This window comes from Heterodontus francisci, chromosome 5, assembly GCF_036365525.1.
Source record: "Heterodontus francisci isolate sHetFra1 chromosome 5, sHetFra1.hap1, whole genome shotgun sequence".
In the NCBI taxonomy this organism is placed as follows: Eukaryota; Metazoa; Chordata; class Chondrichthyes; order Heterodontiformes; family Heterodontidae; genus Heterodontus; species Heterodontus francisci.
The window spans coordinates 143557130-143577179 of NC_090375.1; the positions used below are offsets into that span (position 1 = coordinate 143557130).

Sequence of the window (20050 nt, forward strand, 5' to 3'; positions counted from 1 at the left end):
GGTGACACAGATAGGTGTGAAGAGAAAATCTAATAACCAAAATCAAATTTAATTTGATTACAAACCAATTTAAACTGCTCCATTTAACAGTGCTGTACATCTTAATTCACCTAGAGTTCAATGCATAACTGCAACATGTGCTTAACTGGCATCCATCTTTTTCAGTTCAATTTGAAGGCATTCTAAAACAAAATTAGCAAGCTTCTCAGGTACATTCTGTTGAGGCAGAGTGTTAGTTATACATTGAATGATACACTTATAAAATATCACATAAAAATTGAATTGTTTCATTGAGTTCACTTATTAACTAATTCCATTTAATTTAAATATTCATTGCATATTAATGTCATTGCTCAGTGCGTGCTGGGACCTTTGCTATTCACATTGTTTTTCAATAATCTGAAAGTGAATATTGAAAGATGATTGATAAAAATTGTCAATGTTGCCCAGGTACAAGGGGTTGTAAACAATTAAGAGCAAACTGTTCAGATGCAGAGGCACCAGATAGATTGGGAAGATAAGACTATGGAAATGGCAACTGAAATTTAAAGTCACCAAATGCAAAATAATGACAACAGAGAAGCAGAACAAACATTGGACCCATAAACTAAACAGTGTTAGTCTACAGAATAGAGCCCAGGAAAAGGATTATTGGTCAAAAAATTGTTGAAACCACGTGCAACAGTGCACAGCAGCAGTTTAAATAAAAGGCACATAGGCTCGGGGATTAAACTGAATTATGGAATAAAACATGTCAAGGGATATGATATTTGCCTAATGTGAAGTACAATGTGTAGTTCTGGTTTGCAATATTACATAAAGGGCCTCATAGCTCTGGAAAAGGTGGAGAAAAGGGCTACCTGTCTGATACCAGACATTGGACACAAATGATGAAGAGAAACAACATAAACTGAGTTTGCTGACATCAGGGAAGATTGAGAGAGGACCTTGCCGAGGCATTTTAGATCCTTAAGGATACTGTGAAGTGGAATACAAAGAAACTGTTTACCACAGCCACAGAAATGGCAATGAGTGAAGGTGAATGAACAGATTAGTTTCACTTAAAATAGTTAGGGTGCACTGTCTAAGGCCGATAACATTAGCAATTTGAGGAGGAGTTGAAAAGGCATTTTTGAGAGAGAAACAAATTGAGAGGTATAGGTGGTGAATTATGCACCATGCTTTTGAACTCTGGGCCAGCATGATGAATCAAATTGGTGTCTCCCTGTCACGTGCTTTCCTATCTTCCTCAGCTGCCCTGTGGCTCAGTTTAAAGTAGTGAGCACTTGAACAATTCAGGCAGGGAGTGTTCCAGGTTTGAGCACTCCAAATGGCCTCACTTCTCTGATTGGGGCAAGGGGAGAATTAAAAACAAAGAAAACTAGGGTTCCTTGCCTCATTGATGTCCAGTGATCCCTGCTGTAAGTCTTATGTGGATATCAGATGAAGACAATTTAGGGCCGAGCGGCTGAGATATGATAATCCCTGCAATCAAACTGTCTGTTGACACCCACCATCCAATCTCTTTCTTACACATACAAATGAAAGGCACTAGAGATTTAACATTGAATCAGACAAACAAACGGATTAGCATGAACAACATGCAAAATGCCCTCTTTTTACAGCAACTGCTGATTTGTATTTGTGCCCAGGTAATGACAGTATGGTAATTCTGTCTCAGGCATTCATTATTCTAATATAAACAAATAAGTGCATGGTGTACAAAAGTTATTTTGCATATTAAAAACTTGTATGGAATTTACATTTTTACTTACCTTCAGTGGGGAAGTGCAATTATCTCGGAGTATTTCAGACAACTATCCAGGGTCTTCATTTGGCTACTAAACCCCAAATTCTAGATTTAAAAGGTCTTGACTTTTCACTGCATAATTACATTCCTGAGAGTTACATGTTAATCCTTTAACTGATAAAGGTATGTGCCTGTAGGTGGTTCAGACTTGACACACTCATAACTTATAAATCTAGGTTGCTTTTGAATATTTAAATTGCATTGGTAACCTTTAAAACATGAATTATATGCAGCATAGCCAAAAGGCCTTTGCTAACTGATAAACTTTGGTAAAGGTGGCAACAAAAGTCACATGTTCATTTGTTTTAAAATCTATCTTGCCTGTGCAAAATCATCCTATTATATCTACAAAGGGTGGTTTCTACAGCAGTCAGACCAGCAACAGTTCAACACAAAATGAGTCATTGCTGGGTACAGACTGCTCATATCCCAATTGCATTCTGGGATTCATACATCTGAACTTGAAATTATCCATCTGGCCAGTCTGCAATCTAAATCATGTTTTCAAATCCAACAATCTTCATTCTGCAATACCTTTGCAACTGAACCTCATTATATTTTACACCCGTGCTTTCTGCACAAGTAATTTGCTGGATACTAAGTGCAAGTTTGAAGGCAAACATAGCACTTTCCTTGCAGACCACCATCACTCCTTCCTGTTATAGCAGAGATAAGGTGCTTTTGTTTCTTATCTGTGTGGATACTGCTTATGAAAAAAGGTCAAATAGCATATTTCATTGTTTTGAAATCTTAGCACTAAAAGATTTATTTAGTCTCTACAGCTATAAAGCTGGAGTGTGCAAATTATGTGCTCATGCTAGCTCTACAATGGGAGCTGTCTATCCTAATCCCATTTCCTTGCTCTTTTCCCAAATGCTTCATTATATTTCCACTTTGCCTGCGTATCTAATGTCCTCGAGTATCCTCATAGAATCATAGAGTCGTACAGCATAGGAACAGGCCCTTCGGCCCACCGCGTCCATGCCCACCATAATGTCCATCTATATTAATACCACCTGCCTGCATTAATTCCATATCCCTCTATGCCTTGCTCATTCAAGTACCTGTTCAGATGCCTCTTAAATGTTGCTACTGTTCCTGCCTCCACCACCTCCTCAGGCAGCTCATTCCAGATACCCACTATTCTTTGTGTGAAAAATTTACCCCTTTGATCCCCTTTAAACCTCCTCTCACCTTAAATCTATGCCCTCTAGTCATAATCAACCCTACCATGGGAAACAGACTCTGGCTATCTACCCTATCTATACCTCTCATAATTTTATATACCTCTATCATGTCCCCTCTCAGCCTCCTTCGCTTTAGGGAAAACAGACCCAGCCTATCCAATCTCTCTTTATAACTCAAGCCCTCCAAACCAGGCAACATCCTTGTGAATCTTTTCTCCACCCTCTCTAGCTTAATCACATCTTTCCTGTAGTGCGGCGACCAGAACTGCACACAGTACTCCAAATGCGGCCTAACCAACGTTATGTACAACTGTAACATGACGTCCCAACTCTTGTACTCAATGCCTCGGCCGATGAAGACAAGTGTCCTGATTGATAAAGCTTCAGTAGCTATTTGCAGCCATGCCTAGTGGAATGGAGGGAGCACCTTCATGTGGTCACATTGGCCACGTGATTTTTGTTTTGGAAAATATGGAAGCTGTGCAAAACAAATTCAGTAATTATTATTTGATGCTGTGAAAACAGCATCGCCTGTTCCACTGATAACCAACGAATGAAACTCTCAAATACTGTTTTCAGTATGAGAACAGAATTTTTAAGAACAGAATAATATGGGGACATTTAAGATGAAATAATTAATCAATCAATCATGTATTGCTAACAAACTAACCTCTGAGCTGCAGAAACAGCTCATCAGTAATGACTTCATAGCTTTAGAGCTTCAGCAGACAGCTTATCAGAAATTCATAGTAGTCTATTCAGTGCTGTAGGGACTGCTTATCAGTAGAAATAGACTAACCAGCTAAAACCTAGCAGGACAGCTGCAGCTGTTGAAGACTACCCTTTGTATGACAATCAGCCCAACGTTCCAGGAAGGTAGGGGAATAAGAAACTGCTTGAGGGAGAGGTGACAAGGCAGTGCCCCAATCAGGCCCTAACACCAAGAAACTGCAGAGTTTGTAAACCAATTGGGAACATAAAGGGGGTGTCACTGATTTGTAAGAAGAACTATAAGAAAGGCTTGAATTCCCTCCTCCAGCACAGAGGAAGAGGGAGGAGAGCCCAGGTGTTGTTGTTGTTCACTTTGCTGATGATGTAACCACTAAGTACTACAATAAAGTCTCTTAAAGCTACAGTCAGACTTCGTCTCTTTTTGGTGTAACCAATGTGAACAGAAAATTGAGATTCAACACAGTATAAAAAGGATCTATTAAAAAAAAGGTTCAGGTGAAATATACAAAGTATAATACATTATACAGTAGCACAAATAATAATGTTGTGCACAATTTCGAGAGTGATCAAGAAACGCATGGGTGCGGAGATAAATACCAAAGCAACTGAGGGAAAAGATGTTTGGAAAATTACTGAAGAGAGTTAAATTCCTACTCTGTACTGTGCCAGATGGCAGTAGAGACACTACACTTAGCCTCTGCTGCTCTGTGTTGGGGAAAGAAAAATCAACCAGGCTTTCCACTCCTGAACTCTTTCTAAACACCACTTCCAGACCTTGTGTATGGATGTTGTGCGAGGTCACAATTGGCTGTGATGTCCTCAATCAATGCTCATTGTCAAGACTCACACACCAGAAAAGGCCCCTTGGGTTAGGGTAATTGAGTACAACCACTGCCTAAGGCACATACTGTAGCAAACAGGAAAGGAAATGAGGAAAATGTTCATTACAAAACCTCTTGTCTAAGCAAACAGCTGGTGCTACAAAAATTACCATGGTAGTGACTGGTCAAAGAACTGCAGCAAAACTGATAAAAGTGCATTCATGGTTCGTAACTACATTAGCCAAACAAGTCTGAAAAGCAAGCGACATATCTACCAACATTATTGTCACAGATACCAATAAGATGTCAACTCTTACAAGACAGATTTATTTTACAAAAAGACAAACTCTTGGAAAGCAACTAGATTAAAGAAAACAAACTTACCCACTAGCGAGATTGAGAAGTTCCTGTTTTTCAGCCACATTTGATTTTTCTTCTAGTTCCCACAGCAGCACATTGACAAGGTGAGAATTCTTGATAATAATAGGCACTTCTTCGAACATATTCTCAGAAGTAATGAGTGCCTTCTTTATTCTAGTTAATAAAGACAAGATGAAAATTCTTGAAATTAATGGCACTTATTCAAATTTGTTTATGAACGTGATTAGTCCTCAAACAGCAACCATTACTCATTTGGAGTGAGATGGGCTCATTTTGGTTTTGAAGTTACATATTTGGACCCATTTCACTCTTTAAAAAAAAAATAACCACAGCTGCATTTGTTCATATGGGTTTATAATCAGCACTCATTTTAATGACAATTCTATTAATTTCTTGGAGCTGCTAGTATCTTTATTCAAGGTTTCAGATTTACAACATTTCAATGTCTAAGTAGGTTTAGGTAGCTAGATGTTAGGTTAATTTGACCATTTTTACACTGTATCCTCTAATAATTAACAAGGTCAAGTAAGCCATCTTAATGCTAACACATGACCAAAGAAGTCATTTTTGTGTCTTGTATCAGTAACTGTATTAATGTATTTAGTAGTAAACAATCAAGAAAACAATGATTACAAAGCAATGGACCTTAATTGAGTTGTAATTAATGAATCATGCTAGAAAGAATGGACTTTAATGTAAAAGTATTAAGTTTAAAAACCAGTCTTAAGCTTGTAAGGATTTCAATATCAGTAGGACTTTGGAAGTCACTGTGACACAAAGTCAGCAGAAAAAATATCGTGACCCTGATAGAATTCTTAACTTTGCTAAAAGAGAATCAATTTCTGTACAAATTCATACTGTCCCAGGATATAACAACTGTAATGAATAGGTTTTTATCTCAATTATTGGCAAAATGTTTCATCAATTAAGGCCCAATTAGAGTAGGGCAGTAACTGACATCACAGGACCTGGACCAACCATCTGGTTGGATTAAATTGAATCCTGAAAGTAGCAGGAAACCTATAAATAATTTAAGGATTTTGTATGATCAGTATTTCAACTCAAGATGTTTCTTGACTCTCCAGATGCTCAGCAACTTTATCCAATGAGTAGCTGGGCTATGCAGACCAGGAAAGTTTCAGGTTCGATCTGGTGGAAATGACCTAAACTTAACCATGATAGGAGCGAGAATGCTAAAAAAAAAGGTGGACTTGGGAACATTTAGGTTTTACACTGTTGGACATTATTCAGTTACTCCTATTATAGATATACCTAAGCAAGAAGAATTGCTACTTTGGCAAGGTTCTGAAGTGTGACAGACATTCATTGAGTTCTACACCAGCAAGTATTCAATGCCTGTGAGAGAGAATACTTATGAAAAAAATTGCCAGTATGAAATCACTGTCCAACGCAGTTTAAAATGATTAAAGGATGTAGCTGATGACTCAAAAGAATGCATAAATATATCAATAGGCAAAATATTTTGTTTATTCCATCTCAATGCAATCCATATAAAGCTACTTTTTTTTAAAACCGATTTTGATATTTGTTTTTATTGGAGAAACAAAGTAGTTTGGTCATTCTATAATATACAAAACAAAGTTAGAATGGGAAGAAAAATCTACTATGGAAAGTCTTGAGAGTGCCTATTGCACTGCAGAAGTCACACTCCAAAATATTAAAATAGTTAAACCAGAAATATACAATCACCTGTGAATTTGCAAACCATCATCAATCAACCTATAATTTACCTCAGAATACTTTGAGCAAATAGATTTTTTTTTAAAAAGCGTTCTATTTCAGTAACAGAACAATAAATGTACATATATGGTATCCTGTGCATGTTAATACAATAAGTGGCAATGCAGGAGATCTACCAATTAACATAAAACAAAGATTTTTGACCCACTGATATAACTCGCAACATCAACACAGCATCCCCATCCAGTGGGTGTGAATTACCAAAACAATTGATCCCAAAAACCAAAACAGCCTAATATATATGTTCAGAAGGCAAAAAAGTGTCACTGGCTTTAGTGGCTTCCAATTAAGCAACATCTTCATTTTAAAATTATCATCTTTGTTTTCAAATCCCTCCATGGCCATGCCCCTCCCTATCCTTGTAATTCCCTCGAGCCTTACATCCTTCAGATATCTGTGCTCCAATTCTGGCTTCTCGAGCATTCCCAATTTTAATCACTGCACCACTGACGACCCATGTCTTCAGCTGCCAAGGCCCTGAATTCCTTTCCTAATCCTTCTGCCTCTCTTCCCCCTTTAAGACTTTCTTTAAAACCTATGTCTTTGATCAAGCTTTTGGTTATCAGCCCCAGTATCTCCTTATGTGGCTCTTTCAAATTTTGTTTGGTAACAATCCTATGAAGCACCTTAAAACATTTCACTATGTTAAAGCAGTTAAATAAAACACAAGTTATTGATGCTGAAACTGACCAATGTCTGTTGGGCAGCATTTGCGTAGCCAACATGAATTGCCACTTGTAAGGGAATAAAGGAGATAGAGAAAAATTTGGGGAAAAAAGGTCATAGAATGTAAAATAGTGGGCACTCTGTATGGTTGAGGTAAAAGCACATCTACCTTGCAGCCAGCTTCTAGTGTGTTGGGAGCTGACAAACAATTCCATTTCCCCTTATTGACGCATCATACCTTGAGACATACATTTGTCAAAAAGTCTTTTTGCAAAAACAAAGCCCACTTTGGATAGTAAAAATCCAAGACAGATTTGCAGCCATGTAAAAAGCCATATTTTATTGCATATTTGCATCCCTTACCTAGTTTTGATGGGCCACAACCTCAATTTAGGAAGCTATTTAGAACATCCAAAAACAATGACAGATGATTCTACATGTGTGTGTGGAATGCTCATCAGATGACCAATGTTATTACAGTTGCAAATCTGCACTACGTGTACTTTGGTTCTGTGCCAAATAATATACAGGTTTACTCAATGTCGAACTGCAACACTATCAAGGTTCAGACACTAGAGGGCGCATGTGAGCTACGAAAACATCAGAGCTCCCTCCACTGACAAAAACACATATTGCTCCACATAATCCAGAGGAGTTTGCTGGACAAAATTCTTTCTGTTTAAGAAATAAATGCAAGCCTTCAAATCTTGCAACACTGCACATATTCTAATTATTGCTTTTAACTTACCCTTAGTTGTTCCAGTATAATCTACGTCTATATTCTCATTATCGACTCCACAATCAGTAGAGATAATCGTATTGTTTATACTCTCAAAACCTCAATTTTGAAAATTTTTATTAGCTTCTTCCTTAGCCTTCTCTGTTCACGTGTGTGTGTGTGTGTGTGTGTGTGTGTGTGTGTGTATATATATGCCCCAATTTAATAAGCTTTTGTTCATAATTATAGCCTCTCAGATGGATCCTTTCCTGTTTTTTCTCATGTGATGTGGGCATCGCTGGCAAGGCCAGCGTTTATTGCCCATCCCGAATTGTCCTCGAGAAGGTGGGGGTGAGCTACCTTCTTGAACTGCTGCAGTCCGTATAGGGTAGGTACACGCACAGTGCTGGTAGGAAGGCAGTTTCAGGATTTTGACCCAGTGACAATCAAGGAACAGAGATATATTTCCAAGTCAGAAAGGTGGGTGACTTGGAGGGGCATTTGCAGTTGGTGGTGTTCCCACACGTCTGCTGTCCTTGCCCTTCTAGATGGTAGAGGTCGTGGATTTGGAAGGTGCTGTTGAAGGATGCGCTGCTGCAGTGCATCTTGTATATGCAGTGAATGTTTAAGGTGGTGGTTGGGGTGCCAAACAGGCGGCTTTGTCCTGGATGGTGCAGAGCTTCCTGAGTGTTGTTGTAGCCGTACTCATCCAGGAAAGTGGAGAATTCCCAGCCTCTAACCTGCTCTTGCAGTCACAGTACTTATGCGGTTGTTCCAGTTGAGTTTCTGGTCAATGGTAACCCTCAGGATGCTGTTAGTGGGGGATTTGGCTATGGTAATGCAATTGAATATCAAGGGGTGATGGTTAGATTTTCTCTTGTTGGAGATCATTGTTCGGCACTTCTGTGGCGTGAATGTTACTTGCCACTTATCAGCCCAAGCCTGAATTTTGTCCAGGTCTTGCTGCATATGGACACAAGCTGCTTCAGTATTCTGTAATGGGTTATCCATAAAATATTCCAATGGTGGCCTAACCAATATCTTGAGTAAATTTAATATCCTTTCCTTGCTTTTGTATTCAATACATTTCTTAGTTAAGCAGCTACATTCTCTTTAATGTTATGTTCCTTAATCTTCAGACCAAAGTCGCTTACGTGTCACCTTATCAAATGTTTTTTGGAATTTAAAAAAAAAAAAATCTATATGCACTGGATTCCCTTTACACTTGTGATTTCTTCGAAAAATTCAAATAAATTTGTCAAGAAAACCTGCTGTCTACAAGTCCACATAAATTAGCCCCCAACTAATAGGGGAGGTGGTGGCATAGTGGTATTGTCACTGGACTAGTAACCCAGAGACCCAGGGCATTGCTCTGGGGACCAGGGTTCAAATCACACCACAGCAGAAGGTGGAATTTGAATTCAATTAATAAATCTGGAATTAAAAGCTAGTCTAATGAGAGCCATGAAACCATTGTCGATTTTGGTTCACGAATATCCTTCAGTGAAGGAAATCTGCTGCACTTACCTGGTCCGGCCTACATGTGACTCCAGACCCACAGCAATGTGGTTAACTCTTACATGGCCTGAAATGGCCTAGCAAGCCACTCAGTTGTATCTAACCGCTACGAAGTCAATAAAAATGAAACCGGATGGACCACCTGGCATCGACCTAGGCACCGGAAACGACAAGGACAAACCCAGCCCTATCGACCCTGCAAAGTCCTCCTTACTAACATCTGGGGGCTTGTGCCAAAGTTGGGAGAGCTGTCCCACAGACTAGTCAAGCAACAGCCTGACATAATCGTACTCACAGAATCATATCCGACAATGTCCCAGACACTGCCATCACCATCCCCAGGTAGCCCCTGTCCCACTGGCAGGACAGACCCAGCAGAGGTGGCGGCACAATGGTATACATTTGGGAGGGAGTTGCCCTGGGAGTCCTCAACATTGACTCCGGAGCCCATTAAGTCTCATGGCATCAGGTCAAACATAGACAAGGAAACCTCCTGCTGATTACCACCTACTGCCCTCCCTCAGCTGATGAGTCAGTACTCCTCCATGTTGAGCACCACTTGGAGGAAGCACTGAGGGTGGCAAGGGCGCAGAATGTACTCTGGGTGGGGGACTTCAATGTCCATCACCAAGAGTGGCTCAGTAGCACCGCTACTGACCGAGCTGGCAGAGTCCTAAAGGACATAGCTGCTAGACTGGGTATGCGGTAGGTGGTGAGGGAACCAACAAGAGGAAAAAACATACTTGACCTCGTCCTCACCAATCTGCCTCACGCAGATGCATCTGTCCATGACAGTACTGGTAGGAGTGACCACCGCACAGTCCTTGTGGAGACGAACTCCCGCCTTCACACTGAGGATCCCCTCCATCGTGTTGTGTGGCATTACCACTGTGCTAAATAAAAGAGATTTCAAACAGATCTAGCAATGCAAAACTGGGCATCCATGAGGCGCTGTGGGCCATCAGCAGCAGCAGAATTGTACTCAACCACAATCTGTAACCTCATGGCCTGGCATATGCCCACTCTACCATTGCCATCAAGCCAGGAGACCAACCCTGGTTCAATGAAGAGTGCAGGAGGCATGCCAGGAGCAGCACCAGGCATACCTCAAAATGAGGTGTCAACCTGGTGAAGCTACAATACAGGACTACCTGCGTGCCAAACTGCGGAATCAGCATGCGATAGACAGAGCTAAGTGATCCCATAACCAATGGACCAGATCTAAGCTCTGCAGTCCTGCCACATCCAGCTGTGAATGGTGGTGGACAATTAAACAACTAACTGGAGGAGGTGGCTCCACAAATATCCCCATCCTCAATGATGGGGAAGCCCAGCACATCAGTGTGAAAGATAAGGCTGAAGCACTTGCAACAATCTTCAGCCAGAAATGCCAAGTTGATGATCCATCTCGGCCTTCTCCTGAAGTCCCCAGCATCACAGATGCCAGACTTCAGCCAATTCAATTCACTCCGTGTGATATCAAGAAACGAAAGAAGGCACTGGATACTGCAATGGCTATAGGCCCTGACAATATTCCGGCAATAGTACTGAGGACCTGTGCTCCAGAATTTGCCAGGCCCCTAGATAAGCTCTTCCAGTACAGCTACAGCACTGGCATTTACACGGTAATGTGGAAAATTGCACAGGTATGTCCTGTACATAAAAAACAACCCAGCCAATTACCGCCCCATCAGCCTACTCTCAATCATCAGTAAAGTGATGGAAGGTTACATCAACAGTGCCAAGAGGCACTTGCTTAGCAATAACCTGCTCAGTGACGCTCAGTTTGGGTTCTGCCAGGGCCACTCAGCTCCTGACCTCATTACAGCCTCGGTTCTAACATAGACAAAAAAGCTGAATTCAAGAGGTGAGGGGAGAGTGACTGCCCTTGACATCAAGGCAGCATTTGACCGAGTATGGCATCAAGTAGCCCTAGCAAAACTGAGGTCATAGGGAATCAGGGGGGAAAACCCTCTGCTGGCTGGAGTCATACCAAGCACAAAGGAAGATGGTTGTGGACGTTGGAGGTCAATCATCTGAGCTCCAGGACATCACTGCAGGAGTTCCTCAGGGTAGTGTCCTAGGCCCAACCATCTTCAGCTGCTTCATCAATGACCTTTCTTCAATCATAATGTTAGAAGTGGGGATGTTCGCTGATGATTGCACAATGTTCAGAACCATTCGCGACTCCTCAGATACTGAAGCAGTCCATGTAGAAATGCAGTAAGACCTGGACAACATCCAGGCTTGGGCAGATAAGTGGAAAGTAACATTCGCGCCACACAAGTGCCAGGCAATAACCATTCCAACAAGGGAGAATCTAACCATCTCCCCTTGACATTCAATGGCATTACCATCGCCAAATCCCCCACTATCAATATCCTAGGGGCTACCACTGACCAGAAACTGAACTGGAGTAGCCATATAAATACCGTGGCTACAAGAGCAGGTCAGAGGCTAGGAATCCTGAGGCTAGGAATCCTGTGGCAAGTAACTCACCTCCCGAGTCCCCAAAGCCTGTCCACCATCTACATTGCACAAGTCAGGAGTGTGACGGAATACTCTCCACTTGCCTGGATGGGTGAGGCTCCAACAACACTCAAGAAGCTCAACACCATCCAGGACAAAGCAGCCCGCTTGATTGGCACCCTATCCACAAACATTCACTTCCTCCATCACCGACTCACAGTGGCAGCAGTGTGTACCATCTACAAGATGCACTGCAGCAATGTACCAAGGCTCCTTAGACAGCACCTTCCAAACCTCCAACATCTACCAACTGGAAGGATAAGGGCAGCAAATGCATGGGAGCACCACCACCTGCAAGTTCCCTCCACGTCACACACCATCCTGACTTGGAACCATATCGCCATTCCTTCACTGTCGCTGGGTCAAACTCCTAGAACTCCCTTCCCAACAGTGGGCATAGCTACCTCTCATGGACTGCAGCAGTTCAAGAAGGCAGCTCACCACCACCTTCTCAGGGGCAATTAGGGATGGACAATAAATGCTGGCCTAGTAAGCGACGCCCACATCCCATGAATGAATAAAAAAAAAGTCAATATTATTTCAACGATCCTAGTTGCATCCCAGTTCTCTTGCTCCTTGGCACAGTTCCCATTTCCAAATATTTTAGGAAAATCATGATAACTGCCTCATCTACATCCTCCTTCATTATTCTGGGATACATAGCAACATAGCGGCAGGCAAATTTTATACTTTTAATCCCATAAACTTTTTTTAAAAAATAGTTTCCTTTTGAAAATTTATCTCCAGTCGTCATCCTTCCACATCCTCTTCAGGTATTGCGATGGTTCACTTTCTGGAAAAACAGACGAATGTTTATTAACCATTTGTCACTGCCTCACTCAGTTACCAGAAAGCCTACTTCATCTCCAAGTGATTCCAACCCATTTTTTTTGATAATCCTTTTATTTATATGCTTATAAAAATCTCTCATTTCCCTTTAATGACTCAGAATCTTTCCGTACTTTCTCTTAGCTTTCCCAACCTACCCCCTTTTGCTTCCCACCCATACTTCTTATATTTCTCAATTTCTTTGTATTATATACTCCTTCTATTTAATCATACCCTTCTTTTTGAAACCTCACTATTATTCCAATCTCTTCATTTATTCACAGAATTCCAGCCTTTGAAGAAACTTTCATAAACGTAATTGCAATGTTTATAATGTGATTTTTATTAATTTCTTATTTAAACATCTCCCGCTCCTGGTCTGCTGTTTGATCTGCTACTCCTGCCAATCAACCTGGAAAAAGTTCCTTTTCATTCCACTGAAATTAGTCAATTCATCTTTGACTCCTCTCTTTCTTCGTTTATTGTACAGATAAAACCTAATTAGATTATGGTCACTACTTTCAAAGTGTGTCCCTAACTTCAGATCACTTGTTTGCCCTGCTGCATTACTCAGAACTAGTTCAGGCTAACTCCCCACCCCTGCCACCATCCCACTTGATTTTATACTCTCCCCACCTCCAAACTCGCCACAGGGAGAGCATAAAATTCCCCTCATAGTCTGTGGCTCATTCCCAATTTGACCACAAATTTTTACCTTATCCCAGTCTACCCTTAGGATAATTAATATCTATCTTTATTCTAACTCTGTTACTGCAGCAATTCTCTCTAAACTGCCTACAATCCACATTGTTACAGACAGAATTGAGAGAGAACTGAAACACTAGTTCTTTTCCCTTTAATATCTGTAATCAGTGTGTTTTTGACAAGGAAGATGTGCGTTTTTCTCAGAGTGTATGGCCAATTTGAATAACCAGCAGCATGCTTTTCGTGGGTTTAAATAAAGAGGCTTATTTTTACTTATTCACATGTTCACCCCGAAAGTCTAACGCTCGTCACTCACTCACCACTCATGAGAAAGAAAGCAGTTAAAAAGGATAGTGCACTTTTACAAATTACAAGCAAAGTCATGTGATTTGGCTCGTCTTGGGGAAAAGGCATGTGTTGCGGGCCCAGATAAGGTGGCGTTTTCACTCCTGAAGTGTAGTTAGATGTATTCGACAGCCGGAGTCATATATTGAAGTCGTTACAGGATTCTCTCAAAGAGATGGATTTTTCAGCAGGTCACGAAGTTAGTTGCTTGTAGACTTATTACCAGGAGGTCAGTTTTCTGTACTGGTGGACTTGAAAAGGAACATGTTCGGAGACATTAAGATGTTACAACCTCCAGTTCCTTTAAGGCAAGATGGTACTGCCTGCTGCTTTTTTTGCAGTCTGTACTTAAAGATTTTTTTAACCGAGTATGCGCAGAGCGATCGCTGACGTCATCAGTGCGTCCGAGCATTAGGCAGCTTGCCAGTATGAATCTGGACGTGCGTGCGCTGACAACACCACGTAAATGACATCAGATGTAATGATGTCCGAGCGTTGCCTCACCCCCCCCCAATGCCCGCTTCCCCCCCGCCTCAATCACCACATTCAGTTTCCCGCTCCCTCCCACAATCGCTGCTTCTCTGCCACTCCCTCCGACCATTCTCTCCCTTGCCCGTCTGCTCGCTGCTCCCTCCCCCATTCTCTCGCGCACCCGACTGCTCACCGCTTGCTCCCTCCTCGCCCCTTCCCCACCCCCTCACTGCTCGCTCCCTGCCTCGCCCCTTCCCTGCCTCACCGCTTGTTCCCCTCCTCACCCCTTTCCCAGCCTCTCTCTGCTCACTCCCCGCCTCGCCCATTCACCCCCCCCATTGCCACTCACTCCCCGCCTCACCCATTCCTACCCATTGCAGCTCGCTCCCTGCCTCACCCCATCCCCGCCCCACTCGGCACACGCTCCCCGCCTCACCACTTCTCTGGGACATGAAGGGGAGGGGGCAAAGCCCCAAGCAGACAGGCGCATTAGAGAACGGCGGGATGAAGTGATAAGCACGGGAGGAAGTGGTGAAGAGAAGGTGCGATCCCGGGAGCGAGCAGGAAACTGAACGCAGCAGTTGAGGAAGCAATTGCAAGAGGGAGTGGGGTACTGTTGGGGGAGGGAATGGAGGTGGCGATTGAGGCCATTAAGGGGTGAGGGCTTGGGTCCAATTCGTTTTTTTGCGTCAAATTGAGCAGTGCCATCTCTATTACTGGCAGCTGCCTGTAATATTGTGGTCGGAAACATTTCAATCGATGAAGCTGCATCTGTGTATGTGCCAGTACTGCACCACCTAGTGGTTGCGTTGTCAGCAAATGCAGCCTTTTTTTTTAAAAAAAAAAAGAGACCAATGTGGCCACCTAACCACGTGACTTCTCACAGTTCCTTTTTCAAATCTGGTGGGGGTCTAGGTTGATTAGCCTCATCCTCTTTATTACTCTAAGACATTCATCCTGAGGAGGGTTAAGACAATCACTTTTGTTTCAGGAGAAAACTATTCAATTCAGGAATGTCTCCCTATGGTTTCAGAATGGGCGTTGATGACACCTCTTAGTTTGGAAGGTATTCATTTGTCCTTTCAGACAGTGAGTCAGTTCTTGAATACACAAGTCGAAAGTCAGCTGACTTTCAATGGTTACCTTTGCAACCTATGTCCACTTTTAAATGTCCATTGCAGTTCACTTAAAATGAAAGGAAAATTCAGTTCCAGAAAATACTATGCTGAATATAGTCTATGTTTAAAGTTATGAATAGGACATGCCTGTACAGGGCATGACAACATACTAAATATCTTTTCTACTAATTGGTGGTCTATATATATATTCTCAAGATAGCAACATATCCCCTTTAATTATTTCTCAACACAATTCAGACAGAATCTGTTTAAGCACCAATAAAAACTTTCCTTGCAACAACTGTAAATGAGACCTTCATTAAAAAGGCTAATCCTAGTCTCTGAACTATCTCCCTTGAAAACTTAAAATAGTTCACAGTCTTAGCCTAACTTAAGCCAAGTTTCCACCAAGGGTACAATATCACTATCCTTCATTTTATTTAATGTTTATTTAATGCTTCTAGTTCTCCAAATATTTCAAATACATTTCACATTCACATAAAAAACTTCAACTGACAAAATTATTATCCATTTTTGTCCCTTCTTTTCTTCAACATCTTCCTTCTTAAGCTCTCTATCTATCTTAAAGTAACCCTGTTTTATTTATATAGTTTTGTAGCTTCGCTGTGCTTATTTTTAAGTCTGAGTTAAGTCTTTCACTTTCCAAAAAGTTTATTAGTTTAAACTCACACATGCAGCACTATTCTATGCCAGGATATTGTCAGTTTTGTTCAAGTGGAATCTGTCCCTCCTTTACAGCCACCTCCTTTCCCAGAAGTGGCTCAATGCCTCACAGACTTGAAATCGTCCCCCATACATCATAATTCCTGTATCACGCATTTAACTGTCTAATCTTCCTCTGCTTATCTGATCCAATATATGACACAGTATTCCTGAGCTTACTAAAACCTTGATTATCTTGCTTTTCAGCTTTCTACCAAGCTCCCAATGCTTCTTGAACAAAACGCCTTCTTCAGTCTCATCCAATTGCTAGTTACTATGTTGAATGTGACTAAAGTCTGCTCAATCAAACCCTTTCAAAACTATTTCCATGTGTTCCTGGACTTATTTCACTCTGGGAACTGGAGAACTGTTTTAGATTGTAAATATATCCACAAATATACCTGTTTGATTATGGAGTTTTCTACTACTAACATTAGTCTCCTCCTATGCTCACTGCCCTTCCCTCTACTCCCTTTCCCATGGAGCTGCGGTTCACACTGTCTACCAATCCTCTGTTTTCTCAATAAGGAAATCAAATTCCTGTTACAGACGAAAGAAGCTGACTAGTTTCAGTCCCTCTGCCTCCTGATTGCACCTTCTGGCTTTCTTGCCTCTTCCAGTCGCCTTCTCTCAGCCTTCCCCTTCAACACCTCAGCATTCTGGCTTACTCATGCTATAGACCTTTGATTTAAAGGTTTTGCCCGAGCCAATGCATTGAGATGTTTAACTTATGCAATGGGCTGTTTAAGTAACCATTTGAATGGGCATACAGAGTGTCCACTTTATTTTTATTCCCCACACATTCCATTAAAGGCAGTTTTGACATTTTGCTCGATTATAGCAGCTTTAGAAGGTCTAATTGGACCCCAGCAAATTGTGAATGGCTGTTCACTTCTCTCTACCAGTCTTCATCTTCCTTGTTGAGATATTTTGTTCAAGCCACATATTAAAATTATTAGCTGCGTGACAGTTTTTCCTCAATGCTTCTTTGTCACTTTTGTCACTTCATTGTGTATAATGATTCTATTGGCTATGTCCAAATGTAGCTACTATTGGCCAACTGGTCTCTACCCTTCATCTGAAACTCCAGATGAAAAGAAATTAAACTTAAAAATATTTTATACAATTCACAAGAATTCAAAAGCAGAGAAGTTATGTTAAACTTATATATAGAAACTTGGTTGGACCACACAGAGTACTGTGCATAATTCTAGTCTTCATATTATAAAAAAGATATAAAAGCATTGGAGAAAGTGGCACAGTGGCTAGCACTGCAGCCTTACAGCTCCAGCGACCCGGGTTCAGTTCTGGGTACTGCCTGTGAGGAGTTTGCAAGTTCTCCCTGTGACCGTGTGGGTTTCCTCCGGGTGCTCCGGTTTCCTCCCACAACCAAAGACTTGCAGGTTGATAGGTAAATTGGTCATTGTAAATTTCCCCTAGTATAGGTAGGTGGTAGGAGAATGGTGGGGTGTGGTAGGAAATATGGGATTAGTATAAATGGATGGTTGTTGGTCGGCACAGACTCGGTGGGCCGAAGGGCCCGTTTCAGTGCTGTATCTCTAAATAAATAAATAAATAAATAAAAGTGCAAAAAAAGTTTTACAAGGATAATACCAGACTGAGAGCGTACAACTATCGGAAAAGATTGAACAGGTTAAGGCTTTCTTCACTAGAAAAAAAAAGACGACGGAGAGGTGACCTGATACTGATCTTTAAAATTATGAAGGGGTTCAACAGGATAGATGTAGAGAAATTATTTCGACTTGTGGTCCAAAACTAGGGGCCATAAATACATCATAGTCTTTAATCCAATAAGGAATTCAGGAATAACCTCTCTACCCAGTGATAAAAATGTGAAACACTACCACATAGAGTGGTTGAGACAACTGGCATAGATGCACTTGTCTAGCTTCCCCTTAAATACATGAGGGAGAAAAGAATAGAGAATATGTTGATAGGGTGAGATGGAGTCAGGTTAGAGGAGGTTCTTGTTGAGCATAAACACTTGCAGAGACCAAATGCGCTAAATGATCTGTTTCTGTGCTGCGCAATATAGGAGAGAAAGGGTACCTCCCCAAAAGTCCTGCGCTGGACCTGGCGCAAGATCCCCGTGGGCCTAAAACATTACTTGCTCAAACAACAAAATTATCCCCCTACCCACTACGAGCCCGAGAGCTGTGCACTATTGTGCACCAGACTGGTCGGGCTCACAGGATTCCTCTTTGAAAATTGCTGTGCGGACTCCACCACCCCCACCCTGTTTCTGAGCTCCTAAAGGAACTTAATGGCCCCTTAATTGGAGGGGAGTGGCTTCCCTGTTCCCTCCCCCCCACCCTCCCATTAAAAGTTGTGGGCTCTCCCAGAGGCACGGGTTATGGAGAAGACCCCTGGGACTGTAATTTTTAAAGCGCATCAATACTGGCTCCCAATCCCATGGCCCTTTCAAAATCTGGCCCCATATTTGAAATACAAAAGTATGTTAATTATTTGGACCTGGAAAGCACAACAAGACTAGTACTTAATTTACAGGACAAAATTACAACTAGTCGACAATTATTCTAAACCTCAGACAGAACCAATGTACTGTTATAACAGAACCTACTCCAGTCGTATTCCTTCCCGAGGCTTTACAGCTTGCAATACGGGTTTAACATTGAGAAATTCTTGCACCAGTTCCATACTCATGCTCAATGAGATCAGACAAATGTGTCAAATACTTACTCAAACATCAAATTAGGCAGTTTCAGGAAGGAAGTGTTCAGTCAAAAAAGCTTGGATGGATTGAGCAGTTTACTTGTATCTATGAGGCACTCTTTTGTGATGCAATTGTGTACACTACATCCTTCAATTTGATCAGGATTAACCATAAAGTTTTGTTAAAGTTAACCTTAATTTGTGAATTCTTCTGACATGTTACTAAGATGGGAGAGTTATAAGTGCACTGATACAATACTGGTTGATTAAATCTGATGTATTAACATATACTGCTTTTGATTGAAATACCAAATGCTATAGCAGGAATCATTTTGTTTAAAAAAAATCATAAAATATTAGTATTAGCAATTATACACAACTAATTTTATTTAGAAATGCAGTGCGCTGAACAAAATGTAATTTCAATACATATTTTGAATACATCTCAATTCATATATAATAGCATATTCCAAATCCAACAGGTACAGCTATTCTCTTTAAATCAGCTCCACTGACAGATGAAACAGTCACTGAATCACTGACTGCAAGAAGCTGCTATAACTAAAAGGATGACACCGCACAATTGCAGTGCTTAACCTGGAAAGTAAGATGAACTAGACCTAGTGAGTGGTTCCACACTTAATTTTCTCTTTTTTGTAATTATTTACAGTAATTCATTTTTACATGTAATGTTTATGGCATAATGGCAGTATTATATATTCTGCTGAAATGCAAATTAAGACATTAGTTAAATTGTGAACTCAAGGCAAAAAAAGTTTTTTGTACCAATGCCTTTTTTCCATTCCTCGAAGCTTAGATGTAATGCATATGCCTTTCAACAATTTGCAGACTAGAATGAAATTAGATAAGAATGATTTGTCAACTAATGATTTAATCTAGTCTACTGTACAGACTGAGGAAGATTGATAGTAGTAATTGATCTGAACTGTTCAATTATTTCCAAAATACTGACATGTACATTGAATACTCACGTTATACAAGTTATGGTGGAATTTTTAAGCTCGACATGTGTGGGAAATACA

General features: G+C 41.1%; 1 protein-coding gene across 1 annotated transcript in view; it reads right to left on the bottom strand.

The window, feature by feature from the left end:
• Nucleotides 1-20050, bottom strand: part of eif3hb (eukaryotic translation initiation factor 3, subunit H, b) — a 201373-nt gene that overhangs the window by 62057 nt on the left and 119266 nt on the right. The window contains exon 5 of the mRNA XM_068032173.1: nt 4935-5084. Coding sequence (XP_067888274.1) covers nt 4935-5084 — 150 coding nt within the window. The remainder of the gene's footprint in view (nt 1-4934; nt 5085-20050) is intronic.